Source organism: Ilyonectria robusta (genome assembly GCF_021365365.1).
Source record: "Ilyonectria robusta strain PMI_751 chromosome Unknown BGZ61scaffold_10, whole genome shotgun sequence".
Classification (NCBI taxonomy): domain Eukaryota; kingdom Fungi; phylum Ascomycota; class Sordariomycetes; order Hypocreales; family Nectriaceae; genus Ilyonectria; species Ilyonectria robusta.
In genome coordinates, this window is record NW_025764444.1 from 569181 (window position 1) to 589635 (window position 20455).

At 53.2% G+C, this 20455-nt stretch overlaps 8 protein-coding genes across 8 annotated transcripts; 5 read left to right on the forward strand and 3 right to left on the reverse strand.

Moving 5' to 3' along the window:
- Nucleotides 1-748: 748 nt before the first annotated feature.
- BGZ61DRAFT_532619 (uncharacterized protein) lies at nucleotides 749-3178 on the reverse strand (the record flags this gene model as incomplete). The annotated part of the gene is made up of 2 exons (XM_046253885.1): nucleotides 749-3015; nucleotides 3067-3178. The coding sequence occupies 2 exons, from the start codon at nucleotides 3176-3178 to the stop codon at nucleotides 749-751; spliced, it is 2379 nt and encodes a 792-aa protein (XP_046104184.1).
- A 2312-nt stretch (nucleotides 3179-5490) lies between these two features.
- BGZ61DRAFT_588502 (uncharacterized protein) lies at nucleotides 5491-6222 on the forward strand. Its single transcript, XM_046256529.1, has 3 exons — nucleotides 5491-5756; nucleotides 5811-5909; nucleotides 5968-6222. The coding sequence occupies exons 1-3, from the start codon at nucleotides 5603-5605 to the stop codon at nucleotides 6039-6041; spliced, it is 327 nt and encodes a 108-aa protein (XP_046104185.1). The 5' UTR covers nucleotides 5491-5602; the 3' UTR covers nucleotides 6042-6222.
- A 248-nt stretch (nucleotides 6223-6470) lies between these two features.
- Nucleotides 6471-10050, forward strand: BGZ61DRAFT_494062 (uncharacterized protein; the record flags this gene model as incomplete). The annotated part of the gene is made up of 5 exons (XM_046250732.1): nucleotides 6471-6846; nucleotides 6892-7230; nucleotides 7893-8084; nucleotides 8129-8804; nucleotides 8853-10050. The coding sequence occupies 5 exons, from the start codon at nucleotides 6471-6473 to the stop codon at nucleotides 10048-10050; spliced, it is 2781 nt and encodes a 926-aa protein (XP_046104186.1).
- A 27-nt stretch (nucleotides 10051-10077) lies between these two features.
- Nucleotides 10078-12170, reverse strand: BGZ61DRAFT_452088 (uncharacterized protein). The gene is made up of 2 exons (XM_046245911.1): nucleotides 11780-12170; nucleotides 10078-11750 (listed from the first exon to the last, which is right to left on the reverse strand). Exons 1-2 carry the CDS (start codon nucleotides 12094-12096, stop codon nucleotides 10133-10135), a joined length of 1935 nt encoding a protein of 644 aa, XP_046104187.1. The 5' UTR covers nucleotides 12097-12170; the 3' UTR covers nucleotides 10078-10132.
- BGZ61DRAFT_452089 (uncharacterized protein) lies at nucleotides 12166-12654 on the forward strand (the record flags this gene model as incomplete). The annotated part of the gene is made up of 1 exon (XM_046245912.1): nucleotides 12166-12654. The coding sequence occupies exon 1, from the start codon at nucleotides 12336-12338 to the stop codon at nucleotides 12651-12653; it is 318 nt and encodes a 105-aa protein (XP_046104188.1). The 5' UTR covers nucleotides 12166-12335.
- Nucleotides 12655-13880: 1226 nt separating this feature from the next.
- On the forward strand, nucleotides 13881-14519 carry BGZ61DRAFT_320110 (uncharacterized protein; the record flags this gene model as incomplete). The annotated part of the gene is made up of 2 exons (XM_046238925.1): nucleotides 13881-13945; nucleotides 14000-14519. Coding segments are annotated over 2 exons (585 nt in total), but the record flags the coding sequence as incomplete, so codon positions are not given.
- A 213-nt stretch (nucleotides 14520-14732) lies between these two features.
- Nucleotides 14733-16642, reverse strand: BGZ61DRAFT_32361 (sugar transporter). The gene is made up of 4 exons (XM_046238968.1): nucleotides 16425-16642; nucleotides 15600-16377; nucleotides 15259-15552; nucleotides 14733-15212 (listed from the first exon to the last, which is right to left on the reverse strand). Exons 1-4 carry the CDS (start codon nucleotides 16528-16530, stop codon nucleotides 14861-14863), a joined length of 1530 nt encoding a protein of 509 aa, XP_046104190.1. The 5' UTR covers nucleotides 16531-16642; the 3' UTR covers nucleotides 14733-14860.
- Nucleotides 16643-17257: 615 nt separating this feature from the next.
- On the forward strand, nucleotides 17258-20438 carry BGZ61DRAFT_452094 (glycoside hydrolase superfamily). Its single transcript, XM_046245913.1, has 3 exons — nucleotides 17258-17547; nucleotides 17594-19479; nucleotides 19525-20438. The coding sequence occupies exons 1-3, from the start codon at nucleotides 17487-17489 to the stop codon at nucleotides 20212-20214; spliced, it is 2637 nt and encodes an 878-aa protein (XP_046104191.1). The 5' UTR covers nucleotides 17258-17486; the 3' UTR covers nucleotides 20215-20438.
- Nucleotides 20439-20455: the final 17 nt, after the last annotated feature.

A 20455-nucleotide genomic window follows, 5' to 3' on the forward strand; every position in this document is an offset into this window, starting at 1 on the left:
CTGGCAAATGGGAAGAACGTAATGGAATTACTGCTAAGAAAACGCGGCAACCAAGTCGAGATTACAGAGGAGGTAGTCAAGGCAGCAATGGATCCGATAAGCGGGAAGGAATTAATGGGACCTGCTACTGAAAGAACACGGCAATAAAGTTAACATGTTAAAGGAGGTAAGAACAGTACTAGAACTGCGGATAAAAGATAGTAGGCGGTTATTATGGTTGTGGGAGCAGGTTGAGCCAGTTGGAAAGACTTTGAAGGTTTTCCTCGATTTAGCACCATGAGTGTTGTACTGCTTTTACTTTTGGGTGCGATAATGGTTGAGAGAAGTGAATACTTTCTGCTTCTTCTTTTTCCCCTCTTTATACTTCAGATTCAAGCTGCTTTGAGAAAAGTTGATTTTCACATCCGAGCCCGATTTAGATATGATCCCAAGGGCACAGCTGCTGAATATCCCTCTGAGTGTGCCTTTTATTGGTGTCGCTGCGGTTGTCACTCCAAAGTGGCTAGGTCGGCGTGAAGCCTCCGAAGTGTCCTAAGGGAGAAAAGGTTTCAGATTTAACAGCAGACGCTTGGAATATGACTTTACAAAAGAAATGCGACTAGTAGTCTGTCATTGATATCCCAAAACACCAAGTTGGCCCCTGCACAACTCCCCGGATGCTTATCCAAACACCCAAACACCCTGCTAAAGCCCAGCCCTCGATGGGGCGTGTCATGAATGCCCTTACATAAAAATCGTTGTTGTGCGTTCAGTCTTCGGTATCGGCTGCGTGACCCGACTCCTCCTCCCTTCGGCGTTGGTACATGGTTGACCTTGATCGACGACTCCGCAAAGATCTTGTTGTATCCGTCTTCTTCAAATCTTTCCTTATTCGCGTCGCCGTCTGGATATCAACCTTGTCTTCATCATCATCGTCGAACTCGTACTTGCTCCGCCTTCCATGTCTGTCGTCGGCGCCAATGGCTGCCATCATAGGACCCGCGCTTCGGAGAAACTCATGCTGCAACTCTAAAAAGGCATCCAAGTCTCCAGCGTCAATGGTAAATTCGTGCTGTGATTCGTAACTCTTGTGAGATCGCGATGGGGGCCGTGTTTGAACGGATCGCGGTCTTGGGTGGTCCTGGCGCTTCTTCTGTACAGGCTTGTGGCTGCTCATGGAGGTTGGCCTCGTTGACCTCTGGTTAGGCAATAGGGCTGGGACCTTCTGGCTAGGGAACGAGTCAAACAAGCCTGGAAGACCCCCTGAGGCCCTGTATATGCCTTCGTTGAAAAGAAGTTCTTCCTCTCCACCAGTACGTCCCCGAGTCCCGACGAAAGAGTCAACATCTGAGTCGTCAGTGAACCCGGATATGTAGTTGCTCATGAGCAGGCTATCGCCAATAGGCAGATCCTGATATTCCACGCGAGATTGATTTTGGATCTTGCTCCGTGGCACTCCCAGTGCGTCAAGACCGAAATCGTCCTCTGCGGCATGGTGTGCTGGGCTCTGATGTCTTACACTGGACACGCTGGGGCTCAACTCGTGGTCGTAGACCAATGTTTCAGACAAACCTGCCATGGAAGCGTCGACTGAGGTACTAGGCGTATGCTGGCTGCGTGGCTTAGTGAATGCAGCATTGCTGGAGTAGACTGATGACACAGTCGTCGGGGTAAAGCATGGCTGAGAATTGAGACCTAGCGAGGAAGTCCTCACGGGAATGTGCTCGGTGATGTCATCCAGTCGGTGCCGTTGTTGGAGTGACGAGCCACCCTGGGAGCCAGTTCGAGGACGGGAGGGATCAATGGAGGATGAGCTAGAAGGGCGTGAGAGTGCGAGAGTGGGCTCTCGGTGTTTAGACTGAGCCTGCCAGTCATAGCTCTCCGATCGTGATCGACGCCGATTATGTCTGGGGCGTCCCGGGATGCCTGCAACTCCGAGATTAGTCTTCGTCTGTGGCGTCGTGATGGTATGCATACTGGGAAATGGCGCCGGTTCGTCAAAAGCTTCATCAACCATGCTTTGCACATCGAGAGTTCCAATCGAGTGCACCTCCGATCTCTCTCCACTCGTCTTTGGGCGTAAGCGGGGCATCGGCGGTAGATACAACTCGTCATCGTGGAAACTGGCCTTGGACGGACGTAGGCTCAAAGGTCTGGGCCTTGACTGCTCTGTCGATCGAGGGGCAAATGTGTGGAAGGACTTGCGCCGATCCTCCACGAGTGAAGACCCATCGTTGCCAGCATTTGCGTAATACAATTCTGCGCGTCTTTCAATTCGCCGGCCGCGAGGATATTCAGGATATTCAGGCCGCAACATGTCAACCTCGTGGCACTCGGAAAAGGAGTTCCACGCAGATATGTCGGCTGTCTTGGCGAGAGATGTCGCACTCTTCTTCCTCGATCGCCGAATTGATCGTTCGCTTTTGCTGTATCCTCCGGTAGAAATGGCTGGAGCTGGTGCGCTCTCGTCGAAATAAGTGCCTTGGGAGCCAGCATAGAAGGCTTGGACGGCGGGGTTACTCAAGTCGTGACTATTCACGCCAATGTTACGATCGGCAACATCCTCACCATATTCGCGGGCGCCCGCTGCTTCAACTCGGGATCGAAAATTGTATGGCTTAAACTCGCCTTGGGCGTCGAGAATATCAATGAATCGGTTGGCCGAGTCGAGGGAGCTCCGGCGGCGGCGGTGTTGCGGTGGGATAGATGGGACGGGTGGGAGTAGCTCTTTCTGAATAAAATCGCTGTCGGGGCGAAGAGCCACAGTCGGGCTGCTACCTCGAGAACTCCGGTTCAAAGATTTGGAACGCGGTTTCAATCCAGGTCCGGGCGCAGTAGTCGGTCTCCCAATGAAGGAATCTCTAGATCGAGGTATCTGAGGCGATGGCGCCGTGTAACTGTCGAAGGTATCGAAATCGTTGAGAGTGTCGACTGTGCTTGGGACAGCGACGGGAAGCTGCGCTGTGCTTCGTTTCTTAGCTGCCTGTTGCAGCTTGTCGAGAAGATTCGGTCCATTGCCCGCGACAGGGTACGTCCCTAGAGTTTGGTCAGTCTTGAAAGCGACGCAGTGTTCGTTTCCTGGCGAACCTCGGACCGGCGGATGGGCGGCAACTGTTGCGTCGTAGGCCTGGGTCTTGATCAAGCGTCCCGGGACTCGATCACTGGTGGATTTCCTAGTCAGGAAGCTGAGAAGCCCCATGATGGCGGCGGCCTGCCGTGCGGCTGGCCGATGAAGGGTTGGACAGCAGACGCCTCGTGTCGATTACGCAGAGCCGAATTGCTCACAATATCGCAATCGAAGGCCTCATGGACCCGCCGCGAGCAAGTTCGGTGCCCACGCGAGAACGGAGCCGCTGCACAGGCGAGAGAGAATGGGCGTGTCCCGCCTTTAGTAGACACGAGAACCCGAGACTCGCTGTCGATGGAGAATCGCGCTAAGGATGGGGCACAGGCGAGAGACACCCTGGGGCAAGTCCAGCGACCGCTAGTCGTCAGTTACTACAGATGGGTTAGCTGGAGATCGCGATCACGGTCTTGCGCCATAGCACAACGCATGGAGGGGTGTCCCTCGGACACCGACTCGACAGACAGCTCAGCATCGACGTAAGTGGCTCGAGGGGAAGACGAACATGGACAGGCCGATAGAACGATTCCAGCGCGATGGGATCCCGACAAGGTCCACTGGGGAATAGGAGTCAAGGATGAGTTGCAGTAGCGCAATAGAGGTCCGAGGGGCTAGCACGAGGCCTCGAATGCGACGAGGGACTGCAACTTTGACGGCGACGGGGATGGCGAGCGAAACAAGTGTGCGGTGGGTTCGGTGTCTGTCTGGATCTGGATCAGTCTGGGTCTGGAGGTTTTCGATCCAAACGCCATGGCCCATCTCAAGCGCCACCTCAAACACGTCCACGCCATGTACGATGCCCGCCGTCTCGTTCGCCGTATCCTCTCTCTTGGGACTGACCCCGGTGACCCGCTGGCTCTTGTCGGCTGCGCAGGGGAAGGGGGCAGTGACCGGGGCAGGAGTGAAGGGTGCGGGAGAGTGGCCGATCAACTCCCATGCCAGGTTCAGGGGCGTTTGACTCGCTGCAAGAGACCGGGGTGTGGACTCGGATCGAAGACCCAAGCCAGGGGCATGAGGAGCTGATGCAGGGACCAGGGGCTTACCTCGACCGACTATTGAGTGCCACGGAGGCGATGACGCTCCGTTGACAGACGCGGGCTGCACTAGATGTGCCCGGTTCAATGCATCCAATGTTTTGCAGAGTGCTAATGAGGCGGTGCTGGGGACTAATGGTCCAGTGCCGACACCGTTCTTGTCGTGGTCTGCTGCACAACGAGAAGAAGTGAAGACTGCCTGGAATTTAATGGCCTCGACGTCAAGGCGCGTCCCGTTGATAATAAGGTGTCCGTCTGGAATTCGATGCCTGTGTGTTACTGGGCCACCTGACACTGTGGCCGGTTCCGGTCAGACCTTTGCGTTCAGACAACCCTGGTGACGAGTCATGGCTGGACTCCACGTGGGAGACAAGGAGATGGTCCAATTAGTACCAAGGTGACAGGGTCCCGGAAGTGGCCGCCAACATTGGGATCGGTGCCATGACCCTGGGTTTGGAGGCGTCTTTGGCACTTGGGCTTGCTCACATTGCACTGCGTAAGTGGCCCCGTGGCGGATGTCGCACGCGTACTGGCTCATTTGTGCCAAACTTGGCACAACGTCAGCGTCGAACAACATCAATACTGTGAACAACCGACTGAAACCGTAGCGAGTCGTTTTAGCGAGCGGCCCCAGTCTGTTAGCACAATAGCCAGGCTCCCGAGACAGCCGGAAGACGACATCTGCAAGACATCCATCCGAGTCATGCTGACTTGTCCAGTCTTGGTTCGAGCCGGGGTGGAGAAGTGTCCGGCCCGAACCAATTCCATTTCTGGTTGTCGAATCCGTAGCTTACACAGTGTTGATATGTCGTAGTGAATCAATTGCGAGGAATGGGCGGCTAGATTGTTCTCGGTAGTGATCGGGTTCAGCTTCATTTGACTTTGGCGCATCCGCTCAACCTCCAGCTAGTTGTGGCTTTACGGCGCCCTACTGCAATTAACTGATCGACTGATGGCTCGGAAGGCAGCCTGGACCATCATCTGGTGTGTGCCAGATCTGGTGCGATGACCTAGTGTGGAGATTGAATGATTTCCAGTCGACGCTGTGTTGCGACTTAGGCTGGCGAACAGACGGTAAGACGGATAGCGGATAGAAATGGCGGATAGACCAGATGATCCAGGAGGCAAGCACCTAAGATTGAGACGTTGCAGTGGTTTAGACGATATGATTGCCATCCATGGATGAAGGTGGGAAGTTGAAATGAAGCCGTCAGTCTAAACTAAGACTATTGGAGGGACGTGCGGGATTGACTAACTTAGCAGGTGCAATCAACCAAGTTGGGTGGAGGCATTCCCAACCCGAATTAGGAAAGAGCTGTCCCAAATGTGAGGAAGCTCTAGGGTATTATTTCGGTGCTTGCTAGAGCTTGCTAGAGGAGACGAACCTAACCAAACACCGGTCCTCGAAGTCATCACCTTTCCTGTCCAACGGAGCATTGCATTATCAATATTCATCTCGACCATCATGGCTTATTCTCACCAGAAACCCAGAGGATTCATCCTATACTTCCCCGTGTCAAATGACTCAACCGCCAATTCCCAAATTGGAACTGCGGCCGACGTGCCTCAAACCACCGACATGAAGAGGGCTGATCTCTCAGCAAACACCGACCTCATTGGTGCGCAGGAAGCCAAGACGTAGGATTCCTTGGAAAAATGGCACCCCGAAACAGATCCTGGCTGGATCGCACCGGCCAAGATCGATGCAGTGTTGCGCAAACGATCGAGCACCAGTGCCAGCAAGGTTTCCACAAACACATCGAGATTGCCCGGTAAGGTTGGAGATGTAGATGGAGGCTTCGTGAAGGTTCAAGCTGATGTTTGCACTAGATGCCACCTCCAATTCCAGCAACGAGATCAAACCCGACAATGCTGATGCAGACAAGTCGACTGATGCAGCCTGACACAATGCAGCAAACATGCAGGGATAGTTGAGCCTAGCTGGCAATCATCAATAAGCGGTTGTGAGAGTCAAACGGATGAACAAGCGCCACAGGATGATGCGACAGGCTGATGGAGGGCAGAGCTGCCTGGACAGACTTCATTTGTCGCCCTATGTTGACCCTATCGGATGGGTAGCTTCACGATCAATCCTACCAAAATCCTCGTCTATACTTGATTTCTTGGTTGCATTCGCGATGAAGCCTGTAGTTCTGAAACCTGATGCCCTGCTGACCCAAGGCTGCAGCGGTAACGTCATAGCAACCCCCACTACGGAAGGGCGCGGGGCCTGAACCCCGCCAAATCCTCCATCGTCCATCGCGACAGCTTCAACTCCATTAAACTTGCTGTCGCCATTTGATCTGTCGCAAATACTCGCTCCTCCTCCCACCATGTCGACACTCACAAATCCAAATGTCCCCAAGGGACGCCCCGCTTTCATTCCCCTCGAAGCCAACCCTGAGCTCATGACGACCCTCATCCACAAGCTCGGCGTCAGCGAGGCCCTCCAGATCCACGACGTCTACTCCCTCACCGAACCCGAACTGCTTGCCTTTATCCCTCGGCCTGCTCTCGCCCTCCTACTCGTCTTTCCCGTTAGCGCCACCTACGAGAGCCACCGCATGGCCGAGGATAGCCAGACCGAACCGTACACTGGCAAGGGAGATGCTGAACCTGTGATTTGGTGGCGACAAACCATCCGCAACGCGTGTGGGCTCATGGGAATCTTGCACGCCGTTAGCAACGGCCCGGCAAGGAGCTTCATCCGTAAGGTCCCTCAAATCCATCGCATGCCCCGCTAACCTCCTGCAGAGGAGGGTTCTACGCTCGACGAGATCATCAAGAAGAGTATCCCCCTCACCGGCGCCGAACGATCCCAGGTCCTCGAAGATAGCCATAGCCTCGCTACCGCCCATAAGGAGGCTGCCTCCGTAGGCGACACTCCCGCTCCCGCCGCTGAGGACGACATCGATCTACACTACGTTTGTTTCGCCAAGGGAAATGACGGTGGCTTGTGGGAGCTAGACGGCCGCCGTCAGGGTCCTCTCCGACGAGGAGATTTAAACAAGGACGAGGATGTGTTGAGCGAGAAGGGGTTGACTCTCGGTGCACTCAAGTTCCTCGAGAGAGAGGGCGGGGATCTGAGGTTCAGTGCCGTCGCTCTGGCTGGATCTTTGGACTAGATATGGCTTTGTTACGTCAGATGGTCATCCACGATCCACAGTCAGGTCTAAAGGAATGCCTGGCTATGGTCCGAGTGTGATACAGGTCTCGTCTAAGAACAGATCCAGCGAGACGACAAATGCAGGAGGCTGAACGCGTTTGTTTCTACCTAGCAAGAGGTCGTGAGCAAAAATCTGTCCTCTACTCCAACGTTCTAAATGACTTGGAGTAAGACATATTCAAGACATCAGCTTGCTTCTTGCTCACTCTATCATCAACAATTTACGCGTCGCGCTAGGCATCACTTTAATGCATCTGGCTATTCTCAGCTCTCGTGACGGTCTGAGTCAATGCATAATTACTTATCCTCGCCGAAGAATGTTTAGTACCCGCTAGCTCATCTACAAGTCAGCCTCGTCATTAGGCGACATTACCCAATCGTTTGTGGCAGGACAAGCCAAGCTGAAGCCAAGCTGAAGCCACATCTGCAGCATTCAGCTCCCCCACTCCTGGAGGCAGCAGCTTCAATATCTACTGTATCCACATCCATCCTTTCTTTTGCTGCCAACCAATTTCCCAACTGGATCCTTTATCGAGACAATATGCGTGAGTTTAACGCGTCCCACTCGGATCCGCGCTGACGTTGCCAGGTATCGCTCGCTGGCTACTGGGCAAAGGCCCCGAACACACCGGTGTGCTGCTCGGCAGTGATGCTGCGGGGAAGACGACGCTGCTCTATCGATTAAAACTTGGGGAGACGGTGCAGACGATTCCGACGATTGGCATCAATGTAGAAACCATCGAATACTCAGATGGGAGTATCACTCTGTGGGATATCGGAGGTAAGTCAACCTTTGCCAAGACCTTCAGACATCTAACAGACAAGGGTGCGATCAAATGAGAAGTCACATCCGGTTTTACATCGTGAGGGAGCGGTTCCTCATGTTTCTTCATGATTGCGCCGACTCGGAGAGGCTGGACTACTCAATTGAGCAGTTGCACACGGCTATGAGATGGATGTCCGAGCTGGGCTGTCGCCACATGTGGATCTTGTTGAGCAAGCAGGACCTCCTCCCTCCATCGGAGAGAGAAACCATCGTCCAAGGCGTGCGAAATCGCTTTGAGTCAGAGTTGGCTCAGTATCAAGACAAGCATTATATCAGGATCATGGACCAGCCAGGCCTGAGCGCCGCTTCTGGGAGTCAACTCGACGTTGTCATGAAGGAAATCAGAGAGACCCTTAAACAGAACCCGCAGCCTTCGCAAAAAAGCACCAAGATGCAGGTCGAAGAGCTAGAGAAGGGTCCCAGCGAGCAAGAGCTGGTGGATCGGATTAAGAAGGCCAGCATGGAGAGTGTTCATCCTGATCGCTTCTGGATGGATTTCATCAAGGGCAACCTCGACTCGTGGGATCATTCTGCCCATCTCAGAGCTGGGTACTTTTTCCTCTTCGAAGGGCTGTCCAGGGGATCCAGTCTTCTCGATTGCGCGAGCAAATTCTTAGGTCGTTTGAAGGAACTCAGACGCCAGAACCCAGAGAAGTTCCGCAACACTGCGCACCGGTAGGTCCTTGATCACCAGCCTAAACCTTGCACTAACTAACCTTACAGAACCATGACAATCTTCTGGCTGTATCAGATCCAGATGGCTGCAATTGCGTACAAGGTGGAAAAGAAGCTCGAAGAGTTCCCATCGCGAGCCGACTTTTGGGAAATCCTTCTCCTCACACCGTCCCTGATGAATGCTAGTCTTTGGAAGACGTACTACTCAAAAGACTTGATGTTCAGCCCAGGAGCCCGAGAGAACTGGCATCTGCCCGATCTCCAACCGCTACCGCCGTTCAAGGGAACAAAGCTAGCTGCGCAACCAAGCACACCCAGCCCAGAAGTGGACCACTACAAACTCCCCCGGTTTGCATTCTCCGTTGTGCAAAAGACACTGTCCTCGAAGCTGCGACGCGGAGGTGTTGTGAAGCAAGCACTCGCGGCGCTACAATCATCCACAATTCGCCTTCGAGCCTCTGACCCTTCCATCCCGCCGTACTCGGAGACGCAGGCATATTTCTGGATCCAGCTCATTCACGCCTCGCTCCGGTCTCTAGACATGACCCCAGCGCAGTCCCCGCCTGCCTTTGACGGGCCTGTGACGGCACTGACGTTTGATGCGTTCAAGACTCTCTTCGATCTGACGGGGGCGGAATGGAGGCGGTATTACACCCAAACGCTGTGGGAAGACATTTCTGCGCGCATGAGTTTTGTCAATCCTGACCTCAAGGCTCTGCCGAATGTGTTTTCGAGCCCATCCCAAGCCAAGGTCGACCTTGCTCGCCTACGCATGGCAAACGCCATCACCCATCGGTTTGCGACGCCACCCGAGTTGCCTCCGCGGGAAGAACTCGACTTTAACGCTGCTATTGTTGTTGACGAGGCGAATCTTATGCCCGACGGGGGCTTAAATATTGGCATCCACGCAAGCCTTCTTCAGTATCTCCATCGCCATTTGTCGGCCACGCAGTCAGACAAAAGCGGCCCTTCTGGAGCGGCGGCAGCTAAAACAGCGTTGGATCTGTCGGAAACTTTGGGATCGACGCAAAGCATGTTTTGGGTTCAGCAAGCCCAGATCTCAATGGCCACTAACGGTTCTTTGACCTTTGAAGAGTTTGTGACCAGGAGTCCTCAGTTGGCGTATGAGGATCTCCCTTTCTTGTACTACTCGCCCGAGCTGTGGTGGAGCAGTGAGGCTAAACAGGTGTTTATGCCTCCTGATCGACGGCATCTCTCCAGTGTTGTCTCTCAGAGGGCCAAGTAAACCTCACTCCACATCGGCAATTGTGCATCTTCATGTTTGATCATTGCTCTGGCTTGTTTAGGGTTCTAGGAAATATCTAAGGTTAAAAAGGAACTGAATCCACCCGGTGATCTTTGATCCACCAACTAAAGTCATCATCTGCAATTTCCACATTCCTGTCCGAACCATGTTGTGCCTTGGATTCCACCTGATCCACTTGCCATATATCTGGCAACTCTAAGCATCTCCATGGAACGTCCTCGCCTCTCGTGACGATGACGCGGATGACGTCTCGATGCGAGACCGGTCCAGCGTCCTCATTCGTTCGAAGCTCCTTGGGAAATGTAATCTGCATCGTAAAACTCACTGAATTGCCTCTGCGTACTGGTTCGCGAGACTTGGATCCAGGGTAAATCTGCCGAACGCCAAATCCGGGATGAAGGCTCAGAACGGTCAGGTACAAATCGCTCTCGCTAGTGTTTGTAAAGACAAATTTCATCCTGACCTTTGAATCACCCGCACTGTTGACTTTTTCCAGACTCGACGTAAACGGAGCGACATCTTCGCAAGCATCTTTAGGAAGGTCAAAGAAGATCTGTCCAAAACGGGCTAGGTGTGCAAGAGCCACGGCAGACCGAGCTGCAAGCTGCAAAGCACTGGTGCCTTTGAGCTCCAAACATCGCAACGGGCCCTCGTAGCCGATCAGTGATGGGGGTCCAGAGATTTCAACGCCATCGAGACCACGTCTGGTCAGTTTAAACAGCTCGTTATCGGGTGAAGAGCCATGAAATTCTTCAACTTCGATGGGGCCTGCAAGCAGGTTGCCAAGTCTGTTGTAAATGGCCTCCTGAAACTCGTCCCCAAGGGATCCATCGACAAGAACCCGAAAAGTCGTCCCTCCCAAGCCCCATTTCAAAGGCACAACTTCAATACTGTATTGTGAGCTCGATGGAAGGCCAGATGTAAGAGTCGCGCGACATTCCCAATCTTTGATCTTGTTGACTTTGAAGACGGCCTTGTGAAACAGCGGCACCTGTGCAAATTCGGTCCCTGGATGGACACCGTGAATCTTTCCCATGGGGATGACGATGTCATTGCCTTCAACTCGCGAGACGAGGGGGTTGAACAAAAACGGCTCATAATTGTCAAAGAACCCAAGCCTGTCCCGACCAAACACCTCTGGGTTCTGGTTATGAGACTCCAGTCGCTCCGCAATCTTATCGCGGAGCACACAGTATGTTGATGGAGTAATATCCGGCTGGATTTGTTCCAAAAGCTTGACAAGTGTATATGTGAATACACCGTGGGATCTGGCATTGACTTTGATCTCCTTGGCCACTTCACCCGACTTGCAGGCCGCCATCAACGTGAAATCGTCTGGATTGATGGACCAGCACTTTTCCAGTTCCGAGTTCCTATACGACGGAACTATGGCGTCCGCAGATGGCTCCATGGCGGGCTCCGCGGCTGGCTGGACTTCTTCCTCGCCCAGACTCTCCAAATCCTCCTCCCAGTCCACTGGCGTGCGGCCCAGATGATCACCTCGCCATGAACCACCAGAGTAGCAACTGTCAAGAACGACAATGATCTGGACGCCTTTTTCATTGAGCCGCTTCAACCACCCGTTGAGTTCCCATCCCCGCACCGCAGGTTTGTTGAGACAAAAGTCGGCCGTGAGAAGGGAAGGGTCTCTGTCCCGCCCCGTTGGCGATCCTTGAATCCTGGGAGGCGTCCACCGTGGCCAGAATACTGAAAGAAGAAGATATCGCCGGGATTCGCTTTTCCAGTCACGATATCGAACTCCCTCTTAATGTTGTCGAATGTGGGCAAGACATCGGGTGATTCTTGGGGCTGCTGGTACCGACCGGTACTTGTCGCATCGAGAGAAGAAGTGAGGACTACGGGTTCCTCCACCTGGAATCTATCTTGAAGGACCGTCTTTACGGCGTTGATGTCATTGACACAACCTTTAAGGTGATGTATGGCTTCATCGCGCCTCCTGTTTGTTCCGTTTTTGAGATATAAATCGATGCCGACGAGCAAGGCAAAACGCTGTGGGCGGTCCATATGTAAGGGTTGCGACTGAGATGTTGAGGGTTGTGTCTGGGACGGCTTCTGAGGGGGTGCTTGGGTTTTGATCTTCGGCCTGGTGACTCCCTTGTTCCAGACTATTTGCTTACGGTGAGGAGCTAATGCAGGTGGTCCTTTTCGCCAATAAGGCTCATCCATGCTGTTCCTAGGCCCCTTGGTATTGGTTGTCTCAGGGCCTGGTCTCAGGAGCCCCGCTTGGCGCACAAAGAGCCAGCATGTTGGTTCGTTTATCATCCACTCATGATCACAACACCAGGAGACTTCAGCCGCACGATGCTGTGCCTTGTGGGTGCCTGGTGATGAGTTGCGAACTGGGTTCACTGAACCAGCCTAATAAGTCGGCCACCAATGGTTGTCAGTCTTCATTAACTGGCACGACGGTTCGCGACCCAACTTCCTACAAGGCAGAGTCTAACAAGAGAGGCCAATCAAACAACTCAAGCTTAATGGAACCCATCGACAACCAGGATTGGTCACGATGTTGCGCAATTGAACGAAGCAATTCTCGGAAAATGCGATCAGCCTGTGTTTAATTCTCGTTCCACGCAAAGTCGGACTAAACACTCAGGTTCCCTTGCCTCTCCCAGGCAGCTGGCAATCGCCCATCCTCCGTCAATACGTCCAGGGTTTGGGCAATCCGCCACACAAGCTCTCATCAAATCATATCGGGTTGTGGCTGGGTTTCATGCTCCGCCCCCAATGTTTCACGACCCCGGTCCTCTGGCCGGAGTTATATTTCAGCTTATGAGGGCATCCATGACCCAGTAAGTTATGACGGAATACTTTGTAGATGCGTTAATAATGCTCGGAGTATTTCCTTGCTCTTTCTTGCGGTCCTTCTTAACGGAAGACTCCCAAGCGGGAGCGATCAGACCTGAAGTAGCCATACCCGAACATGACCAGCGAAACCAGGCGATATCGAAACAACCCCGAAAAGTCAACAGACGAAGTATCCACCTTGCCGCTGCTTTTACTCTTGGGTCGACACATCATCAACACGTTTTGAGGCAAGCGCTGTGGAACTAGATGTCGTGGCGAGCAGCCAAACATTCGACAAATAGGGACTGGGCAATATTTAAGCCTATGGCGCTCACCCTTCCATCTATGCTTCGAGATGAATGGACGCAGGATTAGGAGGCTGCAGGACGTGAGTGGTTCGCGGGAAGCCAGGGTTGTATTGGAGTACGAATCAGCGGCAGGGCGTTCTGGGTGCCTTATATCCACTTGGGCGCTCAAAATATGTGTATTGTTTACTGTTGTTGTACTTGAATCATTTCGTAGCCAACGGCAATGAGGCCACGCAAAGGCATGATAGTCAGCTTATTCATACGGGCAGTGCAGGTTGACATGTGTCAAGTTGAGTTTTTACCCCGCACCTCTTGCCACCGCTTGAGAGTATTTTTTGCTCCAGATCTGTGCTCAGGGGCTTTTCATCCTTCGCTCTTCAGCTTCATTCTGAAGGTGAGGCCTCACAACAAATTTACCAGATTTTTGTACTGGAATATCTGATTACCATGCGAAATAAGTCACGGCTTGATAGGGTCTTTGCCCAGCTCCTGCAACACCATCCCTACGGATGGGCTCTATATAAAAAGGCCACGACACGGGAGGTGCACCCAGGTTGTTGTGGCTACTTTGACACCGACGGAGACTGGCATACCCTCGTTGATCTCACGAGCAGCGATGAAGACTTGACTCAGAAAGGGTGGAAATCTCCAAGCGACAGCTTCAAGAGCCGAGATGAAGAACCGCAGACTCTTATCTGGGGTCCAAAGACGTCCAAAACAGTCGTGTCACGTCAACTAGGCGGTGAAGCTGGTGCTCCGTAAGTCTATTATCGCAAATGACTGAGCCAACATTCTAAGCTAACATTCTATAGCCTGGTCGTGGCCCCAATTGAGCCCTCTGTAACTGTGTCATTCACATGCGAAGGAAATGAGGGCGCAGTTCTGACAACTGAAAGCCCAGTTCTGAGGCACCGGATTGGTGATGAATCGGCGGCGATGCAGTGGGTAACAGACAACGAGCCCGAGATCCTGAGACAATACAAGCCCATTGTCGAAAGACATGGTATCTGGGTAGTGACCAAGACCTACACGTCACGCCGATGTGGCGTTGCTGTCATGTCATCCAAGTCGTCGAAAGTTGAGATTAGCATTGGTGTTAGCGCTCCGGGTCTGTTTTCTCTGGAACCAACGAGTTCTTGGAAGTCTAGCAACGAGCACCTTGCTCATGAGATCCACGATGATGATAAAGGGGTAGTGGTGTTCATCAGCGGGATTTACTTTGCCAAGAAACTGTTCTCATCCAAACTGAAGCACCTGCCTGATCAAGAGGGCCAACAGAATAAAATCTTTCGTGGAGGATATGAAGAGTCAGATGGAGGCAACGAAAGTGAATATGGGGAGGAAGAATATGGACAGGAAAACGGGCAGGAAAACGGGCAGAAAGAATATGGACAAGACGAGGATGAAGACGATGAAGACGAAAAGTTTGAGAAACAGTGTTTCAACTGCCCTGGCCCTTGAGAAATATAAATGCACAACTTATCTGTGAAGAAGCCGTGGGGTTGTATTTGAGATTCGACTTTCTACACTTGTCTCACTATGCCGCCAGTCCACTAAACAAGAGTGTCTCAAACCTGAACGTTGATTTACTATATATGCATTAAACATGCCATTATTTTGTATTGCCTTGGATACAGTATGTTCCACCCACCCAAGGCTAATACTCTTAACATCTAGACCTTGTGCTCAGCCTTGCTATCAAACTCCTTGCTATCATGCTCAACTTCCGCAATCTTCTCAGACGCATGAGGCACAATTGCATCCTCACCGTCGAAAATGACGGCAATCTGTTCCAAGGTGTAACCTCGGGTCTCGGGGTAGCCGAAGTAGGCGCAGAGGAGGAGGATGATGAGCATGACAATAAAGACAAAGTAGTACTTCCAGCCAATAGCGTCAAGAGCAATGGCATTGACAAAGGTGTTGACGAAGATGGCTGCAACGGTAGAGCACCAGGACACGGCAAACCCACGAGATCGGAGGCTGAACTGCCAGATCTCGCAAGGGTAGGCAGTAAGAAGAGGAGTCCTAAAGAGATTAGTATCAATGTTTTGTGGGGATTTAGCTGACTTACATTCCAACGTCGTATCCAGCGAAGAAAATAAACAGGAAGGGGATGACGGCAGTGCCAACGGTCGACGAACCCGACGTCGCAAAGGCGCCGCTCAAGCCGGTGACAATGATGAAGCTAACCAACATGACACTTCCAGAAGTCAGGAAAAGGAAGCGACGGCCCAGTCGATCGACGCTGGTGGCTGCAGCAACTGCCCAGAGCAAGTTCCACACGTTGAGGCATGCAGAAATGAGGGTCTGGTCCGTGACGGACTTGACACCAACGGATGTGAGGACAAGAGGAAGATAATACGACCTATCCAAGTCAGCAGATGTATAGTTAATTGAGAACGGAATACTAACACGACGCCATTTCCCACCCATTGGGCCAGTACACCGAGAGAGATTGAGATGAAAAGGCGGTGGCGGTTACCGGGAGTCTTGATCATATCGAAGTATGAGGTGCTAGAGGAGGCCTCCTTTTCGGCGGTGATGGTGTTGTCGATCTCGGTCACCTGGTACGTGACAATAGCATTCTCTCTGTCACCACCAGCATGGAACTTGGCAAGAATATCCGTCGCCTCCTCTTTCCGGCCAACGCTGATGAGCCATCGGGGGCTCTCGGGGGACATGAGCAGGCCGGGAAGCGCAACCAGCGGGAGAACAACCTGGATCAGCACCGGAACACGCCAGCACCAGCTAGAGGGAATGTTTCGGCAAGCAAAGGTAACCCAGCCGCAGAGAGTACCTCCGACGTACCAGCCGCACATGTAGAGCGCGTTGGCGACGGAGCGTTGCTTGGGGTGGGCAATCTCGTTGATAAGCAGAGGCGAGGCGTTGCCCAACCACGAAGCCGCGATACCGATAAACAGTCGAGAAACTGTAAAGGTCTTTTCGTTTTGAGCAGCGGTCTGCATGCCAACTCCGAGGATGAGGAACAGGTAGCCGACGTAGATACCGGGCTTGCGTCCGTAGCGGTTGGAGACCCAAGCAGCCACCGGGAAGCCAATGCCGTTACCCAGCCAGTAAATAGCGGTGATCCAGCCCAGATACACACCGGAAGGGTTTCCCATGAAATCCTTCCAGATGGGGAGGGCCAGGATACCTCCCATAATGGAGCCATCGTAGCCGTTTGCAGAGGCTATGGCGTGTTAGACAGAACTGAGCAATGGGGAAGCATTTTCTTACAGAACAAGACTAGAGACAGCGTGATAAAGTTCAGCTTGCGGAGATAGCTATGCGTGTACCAGGGCGTGTCATCGGACAGCCCTGCCAGATTGCCTTGTCCAGCCATGGTGATGGAGTATTCGCAAGTGAACACTGAGATGAATCGAGTACAGAGCCGGGCAATTGGCTTGTGGTGATGATGAGGATTCAGATCTTGATAATTGAACCGGGGGCCATGCAGGCTATATAATAAATTTTCATCTGTTCACAGCGCTCGAGACCCGCCAGAATGGTTCGTCCAACGCCCTGGCAAGTGGAGTTTTGTCGAGCCCTGTTCATCCAGCGCGTCGTAAGTTTACTTGTCGCTCACGTTGCCTCCCGCGCCCTCGGCCGACGACTCCAAGCGAAAAAAGTCTACAGATCCTTCTACCCCGTGGAGAAATTTAGCTCCATTTCCCCATCGCGGAGCCGTGGGGTCTCGTGAACAATCTACCTTGTCTGGATTCATTAGTTTTCGGGTCGAGAGGTACGGAGGCGGAGAATTGAGTCAGGGGTTCGGCGTGGGCGAGATAAAGTGGCGACTGAGGCGGAGAATTAGGACATTGGATGGTCGAGGCGCGTGATGGGATTGCTCAATGTGACGCAAGATGGTTCAATTTGATTTAATTCTCCGCCTGGATACTAATGTTTTTGTTATTCTCCGCCTCGGTACGCCGAAACTATCCATTTCTGACGGTTCCCCAGCATCCTAGACGTGATCTCTCCGTATTCTCCGCTTCGGCAGTGTCAATTTCTGTCACTTTCCCCAGTGCCATGTGGGCGCCACCTGATCGTCCCCATATTCTCCGCGTCAAGTGATTTAAAGACGCATTCTGTGGGTTAGAAGCTGTCAACTGTAAACCATGTGGATCGACTATCAAAAACTAGGAACGCTGAGGCCGTTTCGGCAACGGGATAAGGATGTTGACGGCTGAAAAGACCTCGCGTGCCGTGGCTGTGTTTCTCGTCTTTCTTTATTCCCAGCTTGCATTAGTCGTTTGACACGAGAGTTCTTCTTGCATCTATTCTCTTCACTATTGCAAAATGGATGTCGAAGCTCTCATTCAGCAGTTGACGCTTGAAGAAAAAGTTGCGTTGACAGCCGGTTAGTTCACCCACACCACGGATCTTTCATATGCTGACCGTTACAGGGACTGGATGGTGGCATACTACGGCAATTGACCGTCTTTCAATCCCATCTATTCGGCTTTCTGATGGCCCAAATGGAGTCCGGGGCACGCACTTCTTCGATAGCACGCCTTCAGCATGTCTACCTTGCGGCACGGCTCTAGGATCAACCTTTGACACCAATCTCGCTGAGCGTATTGGCGGCTTGCTATCAGATGAGGCGCATGCCAAAGGTGCTCATGTCCTTCTCGGCCCTACCATCAACATCCAACGAGGACCCCTCGGCGGAAGAGGCTTTGAGTCCGTGTCGGAGGACCCGATCCTCTCCGGTATCATTGCTGGGCACTATGTCCGCGGTGTCCAAGAGTCTGGAGTGTCTGCCACGTTGAAGCATTTCGTATGCAATGACATGGAGAGCGAGCGAATGGCCGTCGATGCGCTGGTCACCGCGCGTGCCATGCGAGAGATTTATCTGCTGCCCTTCATGATTGCCATCGAGATGGGACAGCCCCGCGCCATCATGACCTCCTACGGCAAGGTCAACGGCTGCCACGCTGCAGAGAACTACCACATTCTACAAGAGATCCTGCGGGATGAGTGGAAGTGGAAGGGTCTGGTCATGAGCGACTGGTACGGAACATACAGCACCTCCGAGGCCATCAACGCCGGCCTGGATCTTGAGATGCCCGGACCTACACGATGGCGCGGAGAGGCTCTCAGCCATGCTGTGACGGCGAACAAGATTAAGAAGGCTACCCTCGATGAGCGGGTGCGCAACGTACTGAAGCTGATCAAGCACGGTCTTGAGAACACTTCCATTCCTCCCAACGCTCCGGAGAAGCAGCTCAACACCCCTGAGCACATTGCTCTCCTACGAGAAGCCGCGGCAAAGTCAATTGTCCTGTTGAAGAATGAGCAAAACGTCCTGCCGTTCAACCCCAACAAGAGCGTGGCTGTAATCGGCCCCAACGCCAACATTGCAACATACTGCGGCGGCGGCAGCGCTGGTCTCCGCGCCTACAAGGCCGTTACACCTCTCGAGGGCGTCAAGAGCCTCGCCAGCGACGTCGTCTTTTCTCAGGGCGCCTACGGCCACCAGATGCTGCCGGTTCTGGGCAAGGCGTTGCGGACCGTGGACGGAAAGCAGGGGTTCTCTCTCCGTTTCTACAACGACCCGCCCAAGGCCAAGGGTATCACGGGTGCTCGACCGATGCTGGAAGAGCGGATCCTTGACGATACCTACACGTGGTTTGTCGACTATGAGCACCCCGACCTGGCCGACATTTGGTACGCCGAGGCCGAGGGCATCCTGACGCCTGACAAGTCTGGCGAGTGGGAGTTTGGCCTGTCGGTCCACGGAACCGCGGAGCTCTTTATCAACGGCGAACTAGTGGTTTCCAACATTGAGAACCAGCGACTCGGAAACAGCTTTGTCGGCTGCGGAACCGTCGAAGAGACTGGCAGCATCACCCTCGAGGCCGGCAAAGACTACCGCATCCTCGTGCAATGGGGCTGCTCCAAGACCAGCAAGCTTAAGGTCTCGGGCATGGTGGACTTTGGCCAGGGCGGTCTTCGCTTCAGCGGCTGTCCCAAGCTCGACGCCGCCGCCGCCATCCAGGAGGCTGTCCAGGTTGCCAAGTCTGTCGACCAGGTTGTGCTCTGCGTTGGAACCAGCGGCGAGTGGGAGTGTGAAGGCCAGGACCGCACCACCATGGTTCTTCCTCCGGGGACCGATGAGTTGGTGGAAGCTGTGATTGCCGCCAATCCCAACACTGCTGTTGTCATCCAGAGCGGTACTCCCGTCGCTATGCCGTGGGTTGATCGTGCCAACACGGTGCTGCAGGCCTGGTTCGGTGGCAACGAGGGTGGAAACGGCATTGCCGACGTGCTCTTTGGAGCCATCAATCCTGTACGTGCAGTCTATGAGAGCTGCGTTCTATGCTAACATAAACAGGCCGGAAAACTTCCCATTACCATGCCTCGCCGTTTGGCTGACAACCCCAGTGCTCTGAGCTTCCGTTCTGAGAACGGCCGTGTTCTGTACAGCGAGGATGTCTATGTTGGATATCGCTGGTTTGATACGTTGGACATTACACCTCTGTTTGCCTTTGGGCATGGTTTGTCTTATACGTCGTTTGAGTTGTCTGGGCTGGAGGTGACTCAGGACCAAGCCAACGGTCACACCAACGGTCACACAAATGGTCACAATGGCCACACAAATGGTCTGGTCAATGGTCACTCCGCAGACGAATCTGATGCTCTGATTGTTCACGACGTTGAGCAACTCACTGTCCACGTTCAAGTCGCCAACACCGGCTCCCTCGCTGGTGCCGAGGTCGTCCAAGTCTACGTCAAGCCTGCAGCATCAACACCATTAACCAGCTCAGCCAGAGATACCATCACGCGTCCGGCCAAAGAGCTCAAGGGCTTTACCAAGGTCCACGTCGAGGCTGGAGCCAGCGAGACAGCTGTGGTTACGCTGGACCTATTGCGCGCGACCAGCTACTGGAGCGAGCAGATGGACTGTTGGCACAGCGCTCCTGGGTCGTATGGGATTTTGGTCGGGACGAGCAGCCGCGGAACGTTTTTGGAAAAGACTGTCGTTCTGAAGAAGAGCAGGACTTGGAAGGGACTCCGCAATTGATTACGATATAGACTTGGGAGCATATTGGTACATAGGATAGGAGGCGTTTGGTAACGGATAATGACTTTTAGGAGAGGAGTGAAGTTACAGCGCACTTGATATTGTGGTTGCCCCTAAGTTCCAGCGCATTCAGCAGTCTTAACCCCCAATCTCCAGCGCACTCAACTGGCGCCCCTAATCCCCAGCGCATTTAGCATGAGCATTGCATTCACACACACGAGTATGCTCTATTCCTAAAGAC